Source organism: Neoarius graeffei, chromosome 27, assembly GCF_027579695.1.
Source record: "Neoarius graeffei isolate fNeoGra1 chromosome 27, fNeoGra1.pri, whole genome shotgun sequence".
Classification (NCBI taxonomy): Eukaryota; Metazoa; Chordata; class Actinopteri; order Siluriformes; family Ariidae; genus Neoarius; species Neoarius graeffei.
The window spans coordinates 2,092,950-2,111,641 of NC_083595.1; the positions used below are offsets into that span (position 1 = coordinate 2,092,950).

An 18,692-nucleotide genomic window follows, 5' to 3' on the forward strand; every position below is an offset into this window, starting at 1 on the left:
AGTTAAATAGGCTAAACACACCCCTGGTGAGGACATTTTGTCTGGTTCCCACTTCTGCAAAGGGCTGTTCGAGGGATAAGACTCAGTTTTAGGGATCAGAATGAGGTTTAGGTTAGAGGTAAGGGGTGGGGTTACTGGTAGGGTTAGGGTAAGAGGTGGGATTAGTGTAAGAAGCGGAGTTAGAGGTAGGGTTAGGAATTTAGGTGTGTGTGTGTGCTTTATGCGTGTAGATCTGTGATGTCCCACACAAAGTCCACTGGCAGATCTTTCATTTGTTCCTGATAAACACGGTCAAAGTGTTCATTCTGTGCCACAGTCAGAGAGTTCTTCCAGTCTCCCACTGTACCTGCACACACACACACACACACACACACACACACACACACACACACACACACAAGTAAAAATCAATACCAACACGGGGGAAAATCACAGTATTGCCTTTAAGATCAGAAATTTACATACAGGGACATGAATGTCATGGCAATTTTCGGTTGTCAGCGATTTCTTCAAACTCTTCTTTTTCTGTGGCAGAATGTGTTGATTTCAGAAAACCCAAAATAAATTAAAACTTGTGCATTACGTTCCTGTTTTGTTTCCTATTAAAGTTGTCTGTTGTAAAATCATTCAGCCACAAAAGAAGAACACTTCAAAGAAACCACTGAAAGCCTGACATTGCTGTGACATTCTTATGTAAAGTGTTTAATAAGATAAAATCACAGATCAGTATTGCAGATAATACACAACCCAGTGCAGAAAGAAGGCAGAAGCTACAGGGATACAAAAGGAAGCCATCACGAAAGAGATGTAAATCCATTTTCAGTGAATGTTTTGGTGGATAAAATGAGTGAGAGTTGGGTTTGTGTGTCAGCTGAGAAGTGAGAGATTGTTAATAATCCCTTTCTCACTCTTTCGTACCCTTGCGCAGGAAAGCGCCTTTCATTGGATCTACAAGATCATCAGGTAAAAATTCGTAGTTGGCTTTTGGGTCTTTCTTCATGTAGTTGAAGCTCGATTTCTCCACCACACTGTCGATGACATCATCCGACACGTTCTTCCCCAAAAACTCACAAATCTGCACCACGGCACCTCTCCGGTCCTGAAACACCACAACACATGTTTACATTCATTCACACAACATCCAGAAACCTACATGGGACACAGAGTCCAGTCAGAGCAGCTGAGGATTATAATATCATCATCATCATCATCATGAGGTCAAATCCAAAATCATCCACTGACTAACACACATTTGTTTAATTAACACAATATTGTACAATAACAGTGTGAACTGAGATAAAGTGTTAAGTGATAAACACAATATAAAAATAAAATGGCTGTATGTTTCGTCTCACCCGGATCATCTGCTCATAGCTGAGAAACAGGATGTTGTATTTGTCCTTGTTGGTGTACCATCCTTTGATGTGATCAAACCAGCAGCCGCCGACCACTGCACACAAAACACACAATACATTCAATCCGACTGAACCCACATCAGCTCGACTGCTCTCACATTTAAACTGTCCTGCAGTCCCATTTAGAGAACGTCTGAGTGTTAATTCTCAGCAGGACAAAAAACCAGCCTGAACTCAGATCATAAATCCTTAGTCCGTCACAAGTGTGTTGGAAGGTTCAACGGAGTCACTAAACCTCGAGTCCAAGTCCAGTCTCGAGTCCCCAGTGTTCAAGTCTTAGTCAAGTCCAAGTCATTAAAAATTTTTTTGAGTCGATATTTTCGAGTGCAATATTTACCTTCACTATTAGATTAGTTTCTTACATAACTTACCTTATTTTTACTGTTAGAACACTAATCATCGAGGCACTGGTTTTTGCTTTTTCCGTTCCCCTTATGTCACTTACAGTATTTCTATTGTTCTATTAGACACTGTTTTTTAGGCATTTATTTCTTGCACAGTTCTTATTATGTACTTTTTTCCCCTCCAGCTTGTATTGTTGTATTTTAACTTATATTGCACTGTTATGGAGCGACTTCTGGCACAAGAATTTCCCTCGGGATTCATAAAGTTTATATATATATATATATATATATATATATATATATATATATATATATATATAAAGGTCAATTCAATCTCCTTGGGTACACACAGATTAAAACCTGTGATCTCCTCCTGACCAATCAGAATGCAGAATGGAGAAGTGTAATTAAAGCAGTTTAGACAGTAATTCTCTCTCTTTCTCTCTGCGCATATAAGGGAGAACACTGCCAGCTTGACATTGTGGATAACAGTTGAAATAATCCTGACTGCATGTTTGAGTAAGAGTGAAATGAGCAGCACAGGGAAAACATTAACTTAGTTATTTAGTTTATTATTTTCTCATTCTTTCGTGTGAACATTTATTCGTTTAATTAAAAAAACATGCTTGGAATAAAAAAAAAATTTGTCTCAAAAGTGTAAAATAGTTTCAATTATTAATTTCTACATTATGTCATTGTGGCAGCGGGGGCGTGGTCAAGTGCCGGTCTGTGACAGGAGGGCGGAGCCAGGGAAGGTGAGTGGCAGAATCACTTCACCTGACGGTAATTAACCTGTGTTTTGTGTGTTTTCCCAGTAACTGTGCCCTATTTAAGGAGGCAGAGGGAGAGCAGAGGAGAGCTCATCCCGGGACAAGAACACAGTGTGTGTGTATCGCGAGCAGATTAAGAACTGGCAAAAATACTGAAAAGTCTGGCAATAAAAATCCTTGTTATATCTGAAGCGTTGTCCTGCCGTCCTCTGTGTTCCACCCACACTTCAAAGAGCTTTACAGTGGTGCCGAAACCTGGGAAGGTGGAGCACCAACCTTGCAGCCCCATGGAATCCTCCCCGTTCGCGGACCTGGTCCACGCCCTCGCCACGGCTCAGCAAAGCCAGCACCAGGCGCTCGTCACGCTCCGAAAGGAGCAAGAGCAGCGCTTCGAAGCCCTGGTGCTGGCCCAGCAGGAAGATCGCGAGGCGTTCCGGCATCTCCTCGCGTCGGCGGGGTCCACCAGCGCCCCGGCCGCGGGCCCGTCTCCCCTCACCGTGACCAAGATGGGCCCGCAGGACGACCCCGAGGCATTTCTCACCTTGTTCGAGCAGGTCGCCGAAGCCTCGGGGTGGCCGATGGAGCAGCGCGCGGCACGCCTCCTCCCCCTCCTGACGGGAGAGGCACAGCTGGCCGCGCTACAGCTCCCCGCCGACCGCCGGCTGGCCTACGCGGACCTTCGCCGGGCCTTCCTCCAGCGCGTGGGGCGCACGCCAGAACAACAGCACCAGCGCTTCCATGCGCTGCGGTTGGAGGAAGTCGGCCGGCCGTTCGCGTTTGGCCAGCAGCTCCGGGACGCCTGCTGGCGGTGGCTGAGGGCTGACGATCGCGACACCGAGGGAATCATCGATCAGGTGGCGCTGGAGCAGTTCATCGCACGCTTACCAGCCGGAACCGCGGAGTGGGTCCAGTGCCACCGTCCGGCGTCGCTGGATCAGGCAGTAGGACTGGCGGAGGATCATTTGGCGGCTGTTCCGGTGGCAGGACGGCCGACGACGTCTTCTCTTCTCTCCTCTTCTCTCTCTCTTTCTCCCCTCCCTTCTGTGTCCCGTCCTCACCCCATTCCCCCACCACGGAGGCGGGGGCCGGCTCCACCCCAGCCGGCCCGCTGCACCCGTGGGGCCCTCCCGTTTCTCCCTTCTGTGTCTGTCTCTCCCCCCCTCAGGTGAGTGAGCCCCAGAGCACAGGTGCAAAGGGAAGGCCCGGGCCGGTTTGCTGGCGCTGCGGGGAGCCGGGCCATCTGCAACAACAGTGCGTAGTAATGGAGGTGGGCGCGGTGGTACGGATCCCCGACGCGCCAGAAGCTGCCCTCGATCGGGCCGGAGCGTATCGCATACCGGTGAGTGTACAAGGGGCTACATATCAGGCGTTGGTGGATTCTGGTTGCAATCAGACCTCAATCCGCCAAAGCCTGGTGCAAGACGAGGCATTGGGGGAGCACAGGGGGTGAAGGTGTTGTGTGTGCACAGGGATGTTCACAGCTACCCTTTGGTGTCGGTCCACATATATTTCAGAGGGGAGAAATCTATAGTGAAGGTGGCGGTTAATCGTCGCCTTACCCACTCTTTAATTTTGGGAACTGATTGGCCGGGATTTCGGGGTTTAATGACGCGCCTAGTAAAGAGTGGGTCCTGCCATTTGACAGGGGGAGGTCCCGGTGTCGCTTTGGCTGGAGCTGCTATCGCAGAGCCGTCTACGTCATCTACGCGACAGAGTGAGGAGCCGCCGGCTCCTCCTCTTTCTGTTGGGGAATCACTCGCGGATTTCCCATTAGAACAATCGCGAGACGAGACTCTGCGACATGCGTTTGACCAAGTGAGAGTAATCGATGGTCAAACGCTCCAGCCGAACACCACCCCATCCTTCCCCTATTTTTCTATTATGAAGGATAGATTATACCGAGTGACGCAGGACACTCAGACGAAAGAGCGAGTCACACAGCTGTTAATTCCAAAGAGCCGCCGGGAATTGGTATTTCAGGCGGCTCACTTTAATCCCATGGCTGGACACCTAGGGCAGGATAAGACATTAGCCCGGATAATGGCCCGATTCTATTGGCCGGGGATTTGCGGCGACGTCCGTAAGTGGTGTACGGCGTGCCGCGAATGCCAGTTAGTAAATCCAGCGGCCATTCCAAAAGTGCCTTTGCGCCCTCTACCATTAATCGAGACCCCGTTCGAAAGAATTGGGATGGATCTCGTCGGGCCATTAGATCGGTCAACACGAGGGTACCGCTTTATATTGGTTCTGGTGGACTATGCAATGCGATACCCGGAAGCAGTGCCTCTTCGCAATATCTCAGCACGCAGTATTGCAGAGGCCCTCTTCCACATCATTTCCCGGGTTGGAATCCCGAAAGAGATTCTGACTGACCAAGGCACCTCGTTTATGTCACGAACACTGAGCGAACTGTATGGGCTGTTGGGTATTAAGCCGATCCGCACCAGCGTTTATCACCCACAAACAGACGGTTTAGTTGAACGGTTCAATCGCACCCTCAAGAATATAATTAAAAAATTCGTAAGTGAGGACGCACGTAACTGGGATAAATCGCTCGAACCCTTGTTATTTGCAGTGTGAGAGGTCCCCCAAGCCTCCACAGGGTTCTCCCCGTTTGAATTATTATAGGGGCATAAGCCGCGCAGCATCTTAGATGTGCTGCGGGAAAATTGGGAGGAGGGACCTTCACAGAGTAAAAACGAAATTCAGTACGTTATGGACCTGCACGCAAAACTCCACACGCTCACCCACCTAACTCAGGAGAATTTGCGGCAGGCCCAGGAACGGCAAGCCCGCCTGTACAACAAGGGCACGCGCCTTAGAGAGTTCACTCCGGGAGATAAGGTACTCGTACTGTTGCCCACGTCGAGCTCCAAATTAATCGCCAAGTGGCAAGGACCCTTTGAGGTCACACGGCGAGTCGGGGACGTCGACTATGAGGTAAGGTGAATGGACAGGGAGGGGGCGCTACAGATCTACCACCTCAATCTGCTTAAACTCTGGAACGAGGAGGTCCCCGTGGTGTTGGTGTCGGTAGTTCCGGAGAAGGCGGAGCTGGGGCCGGAGGTTCAAAAAGGGACATTGGCATCACGTACCTCTCCGGTCCCCTGTGGAGACCACCTCTCCCTGACCCAACTCACGGAGGTCGCCCAGTTGCAGGCCGAGTTTTCGGATGTGTTCTCGCCCCTGCCCGGTCGCACTAACCTCATAGAACACCACATAGAGACACCCCCAGGGGTGGTAGTGCGTAGCCGCCCTTACAGGCTACCCAAACACAAAAAAAAGGTGGTTCGGGAAGAACTTCAGGCCATGCTCAAAATGGGCATAGTCGAGGAGTCCCACAGTAACTGGAGCAGCACGGTGGTCTTGGTACCCAAGGCCGACGGGTCGGTCCGGTTCTGTGTGGACTATAGAAAAGTCAACGTGGTGTCTAAATTCGACGCGTACCCAATGCCTCGTATTGATGAGCTGCTCGGTCGACTAGGCACGGCTCGCTTTTACTCGACACTGGATTTGACGAAGGGATATTGGCAGATCCCCTTGACTCCATTATCCCGGGAGAAAACGGCCTTTTCCACACCGTTCGGCTTACACCAATTCGTCACACTTCCGGTTGGGCTGTTTGGGGCGCCCGCTACGTTTCAGCGGCTGATGGACAGGGTCCTCCGGGCCCACGCCACCTATGCGGCTGCATATCTGGGCTTCCACTTGGGCAACGGGCAGGTGCGTCCCCAAATTAATAAGACAGCAGCAATTGCGGCTTGCCCGAGGCCCAAGACCAAAAAGGGGGTGAGACAGTTCCTGGGGCTGGCTGGCTACTATCGTAGGTTTATACCTAATTATTCGGACGTCACCAGCCCGCTGACTGACCTCACTAAAAAGGGGGCACCAGATCCGGTCCAGTGGACGGAGCAGTGCCAGCGGGCTTTCTCTGAGGTAAAGGCTGCACTGTGTGGGGGGCCACTTTTACACTCCCCTGACTTCTCTCTCCCTTTTATGTTGCAGACGGATGCGTCGGACAGAGGGCTGGGGGCCGTTTTGTCCCAGCAGGTGGAGGGGGAGGACCGCCCCGTCCTGTACATTAGTAGAAAGCTGTCAGTGCATGAGGGGCGCTACAGCACTATTGAAAAGGAATGCCTGGTGATCAAGTGGGCGGTCCTCGCCCTCCGTTACTACCTGCTGGGGCGCCCATTCACCCTCTGTTTGGACCACGCGCCCCTCAAGTGGCTCCACCGCATGAAAGATGCCAACGCGCGGATCACCCATTGGTATCTGGCACTCCAACACTTCAATTTCAAGGTGGTCCACAGGCCGGGGGCGCAGATGGTCGTGGCGGACTTCCTCTCCCGTCAAGGGGGGGGGGAGTCGGCTGCGGGCTGGACGGGCACCCGGCCTGAGTTGGGCGGTGGGGGTATGTGGCAGCGGGGGTGTGGTCAAGTGCCGGTCTGTGACAGGAGGGCGGAGCCAGGGAAGGTGAGTGGCAGAATCACTTAACCTGACGGTAATTAACCTGTGTTTTGTGTGTTTTCCCAGTAACCGCGCCCTATTTAAGGAGGCAAAGGGAGAGCAGAGGAGAGCTCATCCCGGGACAAGAACACAGTGTGTATGTATCGCGAGCAGATTAAGAACTGGCAAAAATACTGAAAAGTCTGGCAATAAAAATCCTTGTTATATCTGAAGCGTTGTCCTGCCGTCCTCTGTGCTCCACCCACACTTCAAAGAGCTTTACAGTCATGCTTAATGACAAAACAATATTTTAATATATTTTAAACACTTTATATTTCATTGTTTTTTGGTAAAAAACGAACACCATGTGACCTCCTCGACTGGATTTAGCAACTACTAATGCCTATATCAGGGATGCGCACTGCAAAGAAACTCTTCATAATGTTGCTATTTAGACTCCTTCTGATGAGTGAGTTCAGGAAAACCACGGACAGAGACAACGTTCGTTGCTGAAGAGAGTCTCTCAACTCACTCTTTCGCCCTAAAGGGCAATGTTATTGGGAAACCCACCCCAGAACGGCAGGCAAAATCATAAAACCATGAAACAGGCGACAGGTCGAGCGAGGCACAAACAGGCTATCATAGACTCGGCAGAATCAAAGACGAGAAACAGGAAATCAGGGATCAGGAAACCAAACAAGGACATAAGGCTCGGTAACGTGTCAGCAATGCAACTCAATACTTCCCAAAGTAAATGTGTTTTCACAGTTTTTATATCAGCGCGCTGATTGTGGCTTAATCCTGTGCAGGTGTGAGTCGTTTACAGCACATGCAACAGTCCAGTTGGCATCCACGCACTTTCCGAGGGTGCCCGAGTGTCTATCTGATGCATGCATCAAGGTGCGCAGCTGTGACACTCTTGCATGAAATTAGTACAAATATTAAGGTAGATATAAATATCTTATGCCAAATTATTATGGCATGTTACAAAAAATAAAGAAAAAATCCAAGTCCTCATCTCCAATTTACGAGTCTGAATGCAGTTAATGCACGAGTCCAAGACTGAGTCATCAGTGCTCAAGTCCAAGTCAAGTCATGAGTCCTTAAAATTAGGGCATGAGTCGGACTCAAGTCCGAGTCCTGGACTTGAGTACTACAAGCCTGGTATGAAGAATACTGACCCCGTCCAGTGAAGAATCTCTCCATCAGCTCGTTGTACGTCTCTGGTTGTTCTAAAACCTTCAGGAACCGAGTAAAGTGGAAGTACGACGTCATGATGTCTTTGGGATTCCTGCTCACATAGATGATCTGGAATAAGAAAAACAAAACATTAATAAAAGCTCATGTTTATTACTGTACAGATCAGAGCAGGGTCGGAAGAGACACTACTGTTAGCTTGGTGCTAACATAACTTTGAAATCACCATCTGAGCGCTAGCTAATATTAGAATTGGGGACTGGACACACATGTTAAGGACAGTGGTAAAGGCTGAGCACTGCCTTAAGGAAACGGTCCTCAATATATACATAAAAGATTTACATAAAAGATACAAGATTTACAAACAAGAAGATCTACAGACATAAGAGTTTATAAATTTACAAGCTATGGCCAAAATTTACAAACAAAAAAGGTCTACAATCTACAGACATTCACATAACATACACTGAGCACTTGGTAATAGGTATTGCACTTGGCAATTGGTATTGTGATAATAGATATTGCATAAGAGAGGATAATGCACTTGATAATAGATAAATAACCCTAAGTATGAGTCTGCGATGACCTGGAGACTTGTCCAGAGTGTACCCTACCTCTCACCCATAGTCAGCTGGGATAGGCTCCAGCTTACCTGCAACCCTGTACAGGATAAGCGGTTACAGATAATGGATGGATGGATGGAAGTGGTAAAGGTTGAACAGTGTGTGTGTGTGTGTGTGTGTGTGTGTTTGTGTGTGTGTGTGTGTGTGTGTGTGTGTGTGTGTGTCCCACCTTTCCTTTGCCCTGTAACCCACAGGGCATCAGGTACTCGGGGAGGTGAGAGCAGAAGAGGCGGGGGGATCGGCGAGTGGGATAGTACTGTCCCTTTCCATTCATGGGAAACTCCAGCCATGGCATGCGGTCATTTGTATTCTGATCTATGGACTCTGGAAACTCGTCCTCATACAACAATGTCACAATGCGCTGAGTCCAAACTGTACCTGAAAGACACCCAGGTCACATCTTCAAAAGATTTATAGTAAATTTATTTGGGGTGGAGCTACAAATGATCTCAGACTGTGATGTCAGAAATATCACATCTGATATTCAAATTAAAAGAAGAAAATAGGATGCACTTGTTTGGAACGCAGTCTTGCCAAGTGATGCCCAGGATCCTTCTAAGGCAGTGCAGATGGAAAGCATTGAGTCTGCGCTCTTGACAGGGGTACAAGGTCCATGCTTCACTGCCATAGAGCAGAGTGCTGAGCATGCAGGCTTGGTACACCTTCATCTTGGTGCTGATGGTCAACATGGAGTTTTCCCAAACCCTCTTTGCAAGGTGAGCCATTGCTGTTGCTGCTTTGCTGATACGCATGTTCAGTTCAACATCCAGGGAGAGGTTGCTGGAAATGGTAGAGCCAAGGTAGGTGAAGTTCTCCACCACCTTGAGGGTGTAGTAGCTGATGGAGATGCTTGGATTGTTGCTGACACCTTGGCCTAAGATGTTGGTCTTCTTAAGGCTGATGGTGAGGCCAAACTCTCTACATGCACGTGCAAAGCAGCTAATAAGATGCTGTAGAGCTTCCTCAGTCAAGTTCAAGTTTTTATTGTCATATGCACAGTTAGGACATGTCCACTTGCACAATGAAATTCTTAATTTGCTGTCCACCATGAATGTCAATTACAAATAAATAAATAGGTGGAAGAAGTAATACAAAGTAAGGCAATATAGTGCAAAAATAAAAGCAAAGAAAAGCAAAAGCAACAAAAACAAAAACACCCAGTGTAGTACAAAATAAAGGTGAAAGTCAAGGTCAAGTCAAGTTTATTTTTATAGCTCTTTTAACAATAGACATTGTCACATAGCAGCTTTACAGAAAATTAAGAACTTTAAACATAAGCTAATTTTATCACTAATCTATCCCCAATGAGCAAGCCTGTGACGATGGTGGCAAGGAAAAACTCCCTCAGATGACATGAGAAAGAAACCTCAAGAGGAACCAGTTTTAAAAGGGAACCCACCCTCATGGGTTCCCTTTTAAATCTGGTTCCTCAGGAGAACTCATCCTCATCCCCTCCTAGAACTGCCACCTTATTGTGGTGGAGGGGTTTGTGTGCTTGAATGATCCTAGGAGCTATGTTGTCAGGGGCATTACGCCCCTGTTAGGGTCTCCCAAGGCAGACAGGTCCTAGGTGACAGGCCAGACCAAGAGCAGTTCACCAAAACCCTAATGGAAAATAATAGATCAAGGACCGTGACATCGCTGGGTATGGCGCAGCTGCGGCCCCACCCTGGAGCCAGGCCCGGGGTTGGGGCTTGTATGCGAGTGCTTGGTGGCTGGGCCTTTGCCCACAGGGCCCGGCCGGGCTCAGGCCAAAGCGGTGATGTGGGCCTGACCTCCTGTGGGTTCACCATCCACAGAGGTAGCCGTAGGGGGCTGGTGCAGTGTGGATTGGGCGGCACTCGAAGGCAGGGGCCTTGACGACCTGATCCCCGAACACAGCGGCTAGCTGTTGGAACATGGAATGTCACTTCGCTGGGGGGGAAAGAGCCTGAGCTTGTGTGGGAGGTTGAGAGGTACCGGCTAGAGGTAGTCGTTCGAGTCGTTGGAGAGTCCAGCCCCTCTCGAGGAGCTGGGTTCTGGAGCCCAAGCTCACCTCCACACACAACTTGGGCTCCAGAACCCAGCTCCTAGAGAGGGGCTGGACTCTCCACTTCTCTGGAGTCACTCATGGTGAGCGGTGGCGGGCTGGTGTGGGCTTGCTTATAGCTCCCCAGCTCAGCCGCCATGTGTTGGAGTTTACTCCAGTAAACGAGAGGGTCGCCACTCTGTGCCTTTGGATCAGGGAGAGGGCTCTTGCTGTTGTTTGTGCCTATGGGCCGAATAGCAGTATAGAGTATCCGGCCTTCTTGGAGTCCCTGGGAGAGGTACTGAGAGGTGCTCAGACTGGGGACTCCATTGTTCTACTGGGGGACTTCAACGCTCACACGAGTGACAACAGTGACACCTGGAGGGGCGTGATTGGGAGGAACAGCCTCCCTGATCTGAACCTGAGTGGTGTTTTGTTATTGGACTTCTGTGCTAGTCATGATTTGTCTATAACGAACACCATGTTCAAGCATAGGGGTGTCCATAAGTGCACGTGGCACCAGGACACCTTAGGTCGGAGGTTGATGATCGACTTTGTTGTCGTTTCATCTGATCTCCTGCCCTATGTCTTGGACACTCGGGTGAAGAAAGGGGCTGAGCTGTCAACTGATCACCACCTGGTGGTGAGTTGGATGTGCTGGCAGAGGAGGAAGCCGGACAGACCTGGCAGGCCCAAATGTATGGTGAGGGTCTGCTGGGAACATCTGGCCGAGCACTCTGTCGGGGAGGTCTTTAACTCCCACCTCCGGGAGAGCTTTTCCCAGCTTCTGAGGGAGGTGGGGGACATTGAGTCTGAGTGGACCGTGTTCTCTACCTCCATTGTAGATGCGGCTGTTCGGAGCTGTGGCCGCAAGGTCTCCGGTGCCTGTCGTGGTGGCAATCCCCGAACCCCTTGGGGGACACCGGAAGTAAGGGATGCTGTCAAGCTGAAGAAGGAGTCCTATCGAGCCATGTTGGCCTCCGGGACTCCTGAGGCAGCTGACGGGTATTGGCAGGTCAGGCGTGCCACAGCTCGGGCAGTTGCGGAGGCAAAAACTTGGAACTGGGAGGAGTTCGGTGAGGCCATGGAGGAGGACTATCGGTCGGCCTCGAAGAAATTCTGTCAAACCGTCCGGCACCTCAGGAGGGGGAAGCAGTACTCTGCCAACACTGTTTACAGTGCGGGTGGGGAGCTGTTGACTTCGACTGGGGACATTGTCGGGAGGTGGAAGGAATACTTTGAGGATCTCCTCAATCCCACCGTCATGTCTTCCACTGAGGAAGTGGAGGCTGATGATTCAGATGTGGACTTGTCCATTACCTAAGCCAAAGTCACTGAGGTGGTTTGCAAGCTCCTCGGTAGCAAGGCACCGGGAGTGGATGAGATCCGCCCCGAGTATCTCAAGTCTCTGGATGTTGTGGGGCTGTCTTGGCTGACACACCTCTGCAACATTGCATGGCGGTTGGGGACAGTGCCTCTGGAGTGGCATACTGGGGTGGTGGTCCCTCTTTTTAAGAAAGGGTACCGGAGAGTGTGCTCCAATTATAGGGGAATCACACTTCTCAGCCTCCCCGGGAAGGTTTACTCCAGGGTACTGGAGAGGAGAATTCGGCCAATAGTCGAACCTCGGATCCAGGAGGAACAATGCGGTTTTCATGCTGGTCGCGGAACACTGGACCAGCTCTATACCCTTCATAGGGTGCTCGAGGGTTCATGGGAGTTTGCCCAACCAGTCCACATGTGCTTTGTAGATCTGGAGAAGGCATTTGACCGTGTCCCTCATGGTATTCTGTGGGGGGTGCTTCGGGAGTATGGGGTTCGGGGGTCTTTGCTAAGGGCTGTCCGGTCCCTGTACGAACAGAGCAGGAGTCTGGTTCGCATTGCCGGCAGTAAGTCAGACCTGTTCCCAGTGCATGTTGGACTCCGGCAGGGCTGCCCTTTGTCACCGGTTCTGTTCATAATTTTTATGGACAGAATTTCTAGGCGCAGCCAGGGGCCATAAGGAATCCTGTTTGGGAACCACAGGATTTCATCTCTGCTTTTTGCGGATGATGTTGTCCTGTTGGCTTCTCCAAACCAGGACCTTCAGCATGCACTGGGGCGGTTTGCAGTCGAGTGTGAAGCAGCTGGGATGAGAATCAGCACCTCCAAGTCCGAGGCTATCGTTCTCGACCGGAAAAGGGTGGCTTGCCCTCTCCAGGTTGGTGGAGAAGTCCTGCCTCAAGTGGAGGAGTTTAAGTATCTCGGGATCTTGTTCACGAGTGAGGGAAGGATAGAGCGTGAGATCGACAGGCGGATCGATGCAGCCTCTGTAGTGATGCGGTCGCTTTACTGGTCCGTCATGGTGAAGAACGAGCTGAGCCAAAAGGTGAAGCTCTCGATTTACCGGTCAATCTACATTCTGACTCTCACTTATGGTCATGAGCTTTGGATAATGAGCGAAAGAACAAGATCGTGGATACAAGTGGCCGAAATGAGTTTCCTTCGCAGGGTGGCTGGGCGCTCCCTTGGAGATAGGGTGAGAAGCACAGTCACTCGGGAGGAGCTCGGAGTAGAGCCGCTGCTCCTCCACATCGAGAGGAATCAACTGAGGTGGCTCAGGCATCTCTCTTGGATGCATCTTGGATGCCTCCCTGGGGAGGTGTTCCAGACATTTCCCCTCAGGAGGAGGCCCCGGGGAAGACCAAGGACACGCTGGAGGGACTATGTCTCTTGGCTGGCCTGGGAATGCCTCGGTGTTCTTCCCAAGGAGCTGACCGAGGTGTCTGGGGAAAGGGAAGTTTGGGCTTCCATGCTTAGACTACTGCCTCCACGACCCGGCCCCAGATAAGCGAATGAAAGCAAGATGAGTATAGTTTTAACATGAAGTTTGTTTTGTTGAAGTTATAAACTGTTCATTGTTGGAAACTTGAGTGCAAAACTGTTCATGACAACAGCAGTCCTAAAGTTAGCAAGTTAACTGTAGACCTTAGCCATAAAAGCATTACTGTAAGTGTCCAGAGCCATCTTCCAAGTGTGACAGTGTGTGCAGTCAGGGCAAAATCATCTGCAAACAGCACCTCCCTGATCAGGACAGTCGCACCTTGGTCTTTGCATGGAGGCAAGTGAGGTTAAAGAGGTTCCCATCATTTCTGGTGTTGAGGTATATGCCATCCTCTGACTGGTTGAAGGCAAAGGACAGCAGCAGGGAGAAGAATATGCTGAAGAGTGTTGGGGAAAGTCTGCTCCCCTGTTTCACTCTGCTCCTGATTGGAAATGGATCCAAGGATGAGCCATCGTAATGGACAATACCTTGCATGCCTTCATGAAAAGATGCAATCAACCTCAGGAGCTTGGGGGGGGCAGCCGATCCTTTGCAGCAGGGTGAACAGACCTTTCCTGCTGACAAGGTCGAAGGCCTTCGTCAGATCAATGAAGGCGATGTACAAGGATCGTCTCTGCTCTTGGCACTTCTCTTGCAGCTGTCTCAGTGAAAAGATCATATCAACTGTTGCTCTTCCTGCTATGAATCTGCATTGTGCCTCAGGGTATACACCTTCCACAAGTGCCTGAAACCTGTTCAGTACTACATGGGTGAAGGCCTTCCCAACAATGCTGAGGAGGTAGTTATTAGGACTAATTCCACAGTAGTTGTTGCAGGTCACTACGGTCACCTTTGTTCTTATACAGCGGGATGATGTTGGCCTTATGCATATCCTGGGGCACTGTACTGTCCTCCCAGCACTGTAGCAGGAGCTTGTGAAAATGGTGCAGGAGAACAGATTTCTTGTCAGCCTTGATGACCTCAAGGGAAATGTTATCCTTTCCTGGAGCTTTGCCACAAGCTAGGAAGTCGATGGCCTTGCTGTGTTCCTTCACAGAAGGTGGAACATTGAGCTCCTCCATGACAGACAGGGGATCAATATGCTCAAATCCTATGTTGGTGATAACATTCTCCCTGGAGTACAGCTCCTGATAATGCTCTGCCCATCTCTCACCATTTTTTTTGGTCTGTTATGATGTTGCCAGAAACAGACTTCAGGGGTGTGAGCTTGGTGCCACTTGAACCGAAAGCTTTTGGCACAGATGTTGCTGCAGTCAGCAGAGAGTGCTGGCAGAAAAATGCTCTGGCAGAGGTTCAGCCAGTACTTGTTGGCACACTGTCTAGCGATCCGTTAGCATTGTTCCTGGCCTTCCTGAGCGCAGTGTCTTCTCTGAGGGCTATCTCTTGTAGTTGAGCAGTGCTGTATGCTTGGCTGCAATTACTGGCTTAAGTTCAGCAATTCCTGCTTTGAACCAGTCTGGATTCTATCTCTTTGTCTTGCCGAAGGTGTCCAAGGCGGAGTTGTAGATGGCATCATGGATGTGGTTCTGTCTTTCTTTGGTGTTGCCTGTGGGGCAGTCCTTCAAGTCTTCTTCAGTGGAGTTGGCGAAGTGTTCACACAGGTCTGGGATTGATGTCCTGGCTGTGTTGATATGTGGGCATCCTTTCTGCTTGTAACCATGGATTCATTTGGGCTGAAGATGCATCTTGCTGCTGATCAGGGAGTGGTTGGTGTCACAGTCAGCGCTGTGATAACTGCGAGTAACAAGGATGCAGTTCAACAAGGGTCTTCGAGTGATAATGAGATCCAGCTGGTGCCAGTGACAGGATCTGGGGTGCCACCAGGATACTCTGTGGTTCGGTTTGGTGGAGAAGAATGTGTTGGTTATACAGAGATCATGGTAGGAGCATAACTCTAGAAGCCTCTGTCTGTTCTTGTTGAGCTTGCTGACACCAAAGTGGCTGATGCTATTGGGCCAGCAGGGATCAGCTCTCACTTGTGCATTGAAGTCTCCAAACAGGTACAGGTGCTTTGTGGGAGGAATCCCTCTGATGGTGGAATCAAGCTAGTCATAAAACTCATCCTTTAGCTCGGCTGATGAGTAGAGTGTAGGAGCATAGATGCTCAGGATGTTCACTGTGCCAGAGGAGATTGAGAGACAGAGCAAGAAGATTCGGGCTGTACCTTTGGATGGCAGTCCCACTGATGACAAGAGAGAGTTTCTCATGGTGAATCCAACACCGTGCAATCGTGGGTCCTCTGGTTCCTGCCCCTGCCAAAAGAATGTGTAGTCCTGTTCTCTGAGGCTGCCATTTGAATGGAGTCTGGTCTCCTGCAGTGCAGCAATGTCAATGTTGAGCCTTTTGAGTCCTTGGTTGATGATAGCTGTTTTCCTGGAGTCATCAACCTGACGTAAATCATCGGAGAGGCCAAGACACATTGTCATGATATTCCAGCATGCTAGTCACAAGAGTAATGATTTTCTCTTTCTTCTTCCTTTACCTAGTGTAAGGTTTACAGTCTGCTTGTCAGTTGTTACCCTTAGCTCTAACCACCCAATGAAGCAGGCAGATTGTGGCGGGTCAGCACCTGACTGGCTGGGGACTGCCCAGCTTGAGGCAGGCGATAGCTGACCAGTGAGACTATGATTCACCCTTGGAGACAGCCCATAGCGCCTGAACCTACACCAATTAGTCTGGACTTATAACTCATAACTGCTGCCTCCCATGTTGTTTCTGCTGCTAAGAACAGCGGCACTGGAGTCACCTCTCCAGGATGCATACCTGGGCAAAATGTATGGAGATCCTGTGTTGCCCAGTCAACAGAATCCCCCTCTTGACCTCACTGATGTGGTCCAAAGGAGAGCAAAGTAATACATTTGGCATCAGCTTGGCTGCAGAAGCTGCCAGAAGGAGGTCAATGTTGACAATCCAACTGCCTTAGGGTCCCCACCTGGGACCCAGACACTTTGAGATACTTGTCATGGTAACGAAACATTCATCCATCCATCCAATATCTCTAGCCACTTATCCTGTACAGGGTTGCAGGCAAGCTGGAGCCTATCCCAGCTGACTATGGATGAGAGGCAGGGTACACCCTGGATAAGTTGCCAGATCATTGCAGGGAAATAAAAAAAAACATTACATGCTAATTGGTTAGCTAAGCTAATTCATGCTAGCTCTATTACGCTTTCAGTTCTTTGCTCACTGAATAGAAACAAAAATTAATTCTCATTTAAAATCTCTCTCACACACGCACACATGCATGCACATACATACACCCTACAGATAAAGTGTAGTGTAGAGTTTATTGGAGTTTAACTGCAACGTTGCTTGGCTCGGTGCTGCAGTGGTTATCACTGTCGCCCCACAGCAAGAAGGTTCAAGGTTCTGGGTCCTCGCGGTCAACTGGGGTCTTTCTGTGTGGTGTTTGCATGTTCTTGTGTCTGTGTGGGTTTCCCCTGGCTGCTCCAGTTTCCTCCCACAGTCCAAAGACATGTGTATTCGGTCAACTGGCTCCTCTGAATCCCCCAGAGGTGTGAGTGTGATGGTTATTTATCTCTGTGTGACCCTGTAATAGCATGGTGGCCTGCCCAGAGTGAGCCTCACCTCTCACCCAAAATCAGCTGGGATTGGTTCCACCTTCCACCATGGTCCTGATGGATAAGCACTGTAGATTACAGATGGATGAAACTCCAGTGTTTATCAGATGTGTATGACAGTTATTTGAGTTCATTCAGTGACTATTACAAAACATATAGTAAACAGGACAGGGGTCATGATGAAAGTCCACTGTCTCGAAATTCTGCTCATAGTTTTATTCATCTAATGATTAACATCAGCATCACATTATTGTCAGTGGCAATTCTGGACAAACCCCCATTCAGTCCCCCCCAACACCCAAAAAACCCTAACCTCCCCCAGCACAAAACAAACAAACAAAAACAACAAAACATTCTTTACAAAATTAATTTTTTTTCATACATTTGGAACAACTCAATCACTGAACACAATATAAATATTAAAAATACAGACAAAAATAAGACACATATCAAAAATAAGTAACAAAGATAAATAAAAACAAATTGTAGGATATAAATACAAATAAAAAGAATCAGATTATGAGAATAAGTTTTAATAAATGCTTGTGTGATATATGCTGCAGGCTGCACACATTATCCTTCATTTCCTTCGGGATGAATAAAGTATCTATCTATCTCTATTATCATGATAAAACAGTGTGAAATAAAAATTAACAAACATAAGTGTTTTCAGTGTGTATTATTTTTAATGATTTCACACAAACCAGAAAAAAGAGAGACCAGGAAGGAGCCTGGCTGCCTGGCAAATGAGTGACAGAAAACTCATCTCATCTCATTATCTGTAGCTGCTTTATCCTGTTCTACAGGGTCGCAGGCGAGCTGGAGCCTATCCCAGCTGACTACGGGCGAAAGGCGGGGTTCACCCTGGACAACTCGCCAGGTCATCACAGGGCTTAAAAGAAAACTGATTGTGTAAATGTAAACATTCAGATTTTTTTGTGTGTCTCTCATACCTAAATCCACCGCTGATTATTATTACATACACTTCTCACTGTCTTGATTCTCATATCTGTTGATATAAAAACTTTTATTCCCAATATTCAGTGTGTGTATGAGGGTTGTGTCTCTCACCTGATTTAGGAAAGGTAACAACAAACACATCATCGTCTCTAATCTGGAACGTCTCCAGACTGTCCATGTACTCCGGTGTGGTATCGTTCTCACTGGCTTGAGGAAAGACAAATCCTCTGTAGGAGAGAAGTTTGTCTCCGAGCTTCTGGAACTCCTGCTGAGTCATGCTGTGATATGACTGTGATCCACTCACTCACACACTCAGATCTTATATAAGTAAATCAAAGCAGCAGATAAGAGATCTCGTGGGTGTGGAAAGTGGGTGGAGTCTTTCCATCCATCCATTCATCCATCATCTGTAGCTGCTTATCCTGTCCTACAGGGTCACAGGCAAGCTGGAGCCAATCCCAGCTAACTATGGGCGAGAGGCGGGGTTCACCCTGGACAAGTCGCCAGGTCATCACAGGGCTGAC

At 49.0% G+C, this 18,692-nt stretch overlaps 1 protein-coding gene across 1 annotated transcript; it reads right to left on the reverse strand.

Moving 5' to 3' along the window:
* Positions 1-218: 218 nt before the first annotated feature.
* LOC132874760 (amine sulfotransferase-like) lies at positions 219-18,457 on the reverse strand. Its single transcript, XM_060911156.1, has 6 exons — positions 18,280-18,457; positions 8,965-9,173; positions 8,157-8,283; positions 1,356-1,450; positions 919-1,099; positions 219-346 (listed from the first exon to the last, which is right to left on the reverse strand). The coding sequence occupies exons 1-6, from the start codon at positions 18,443-18,445 to the stop codon at positions 219-221; spliced, it is 906 nt and encodes a 301-aa protein (XP_060767139.1). The 5' UTR covers positions 18,446-18,457.
* Positions 18,458-18,692: the final 235 nt, after the last annotated feature.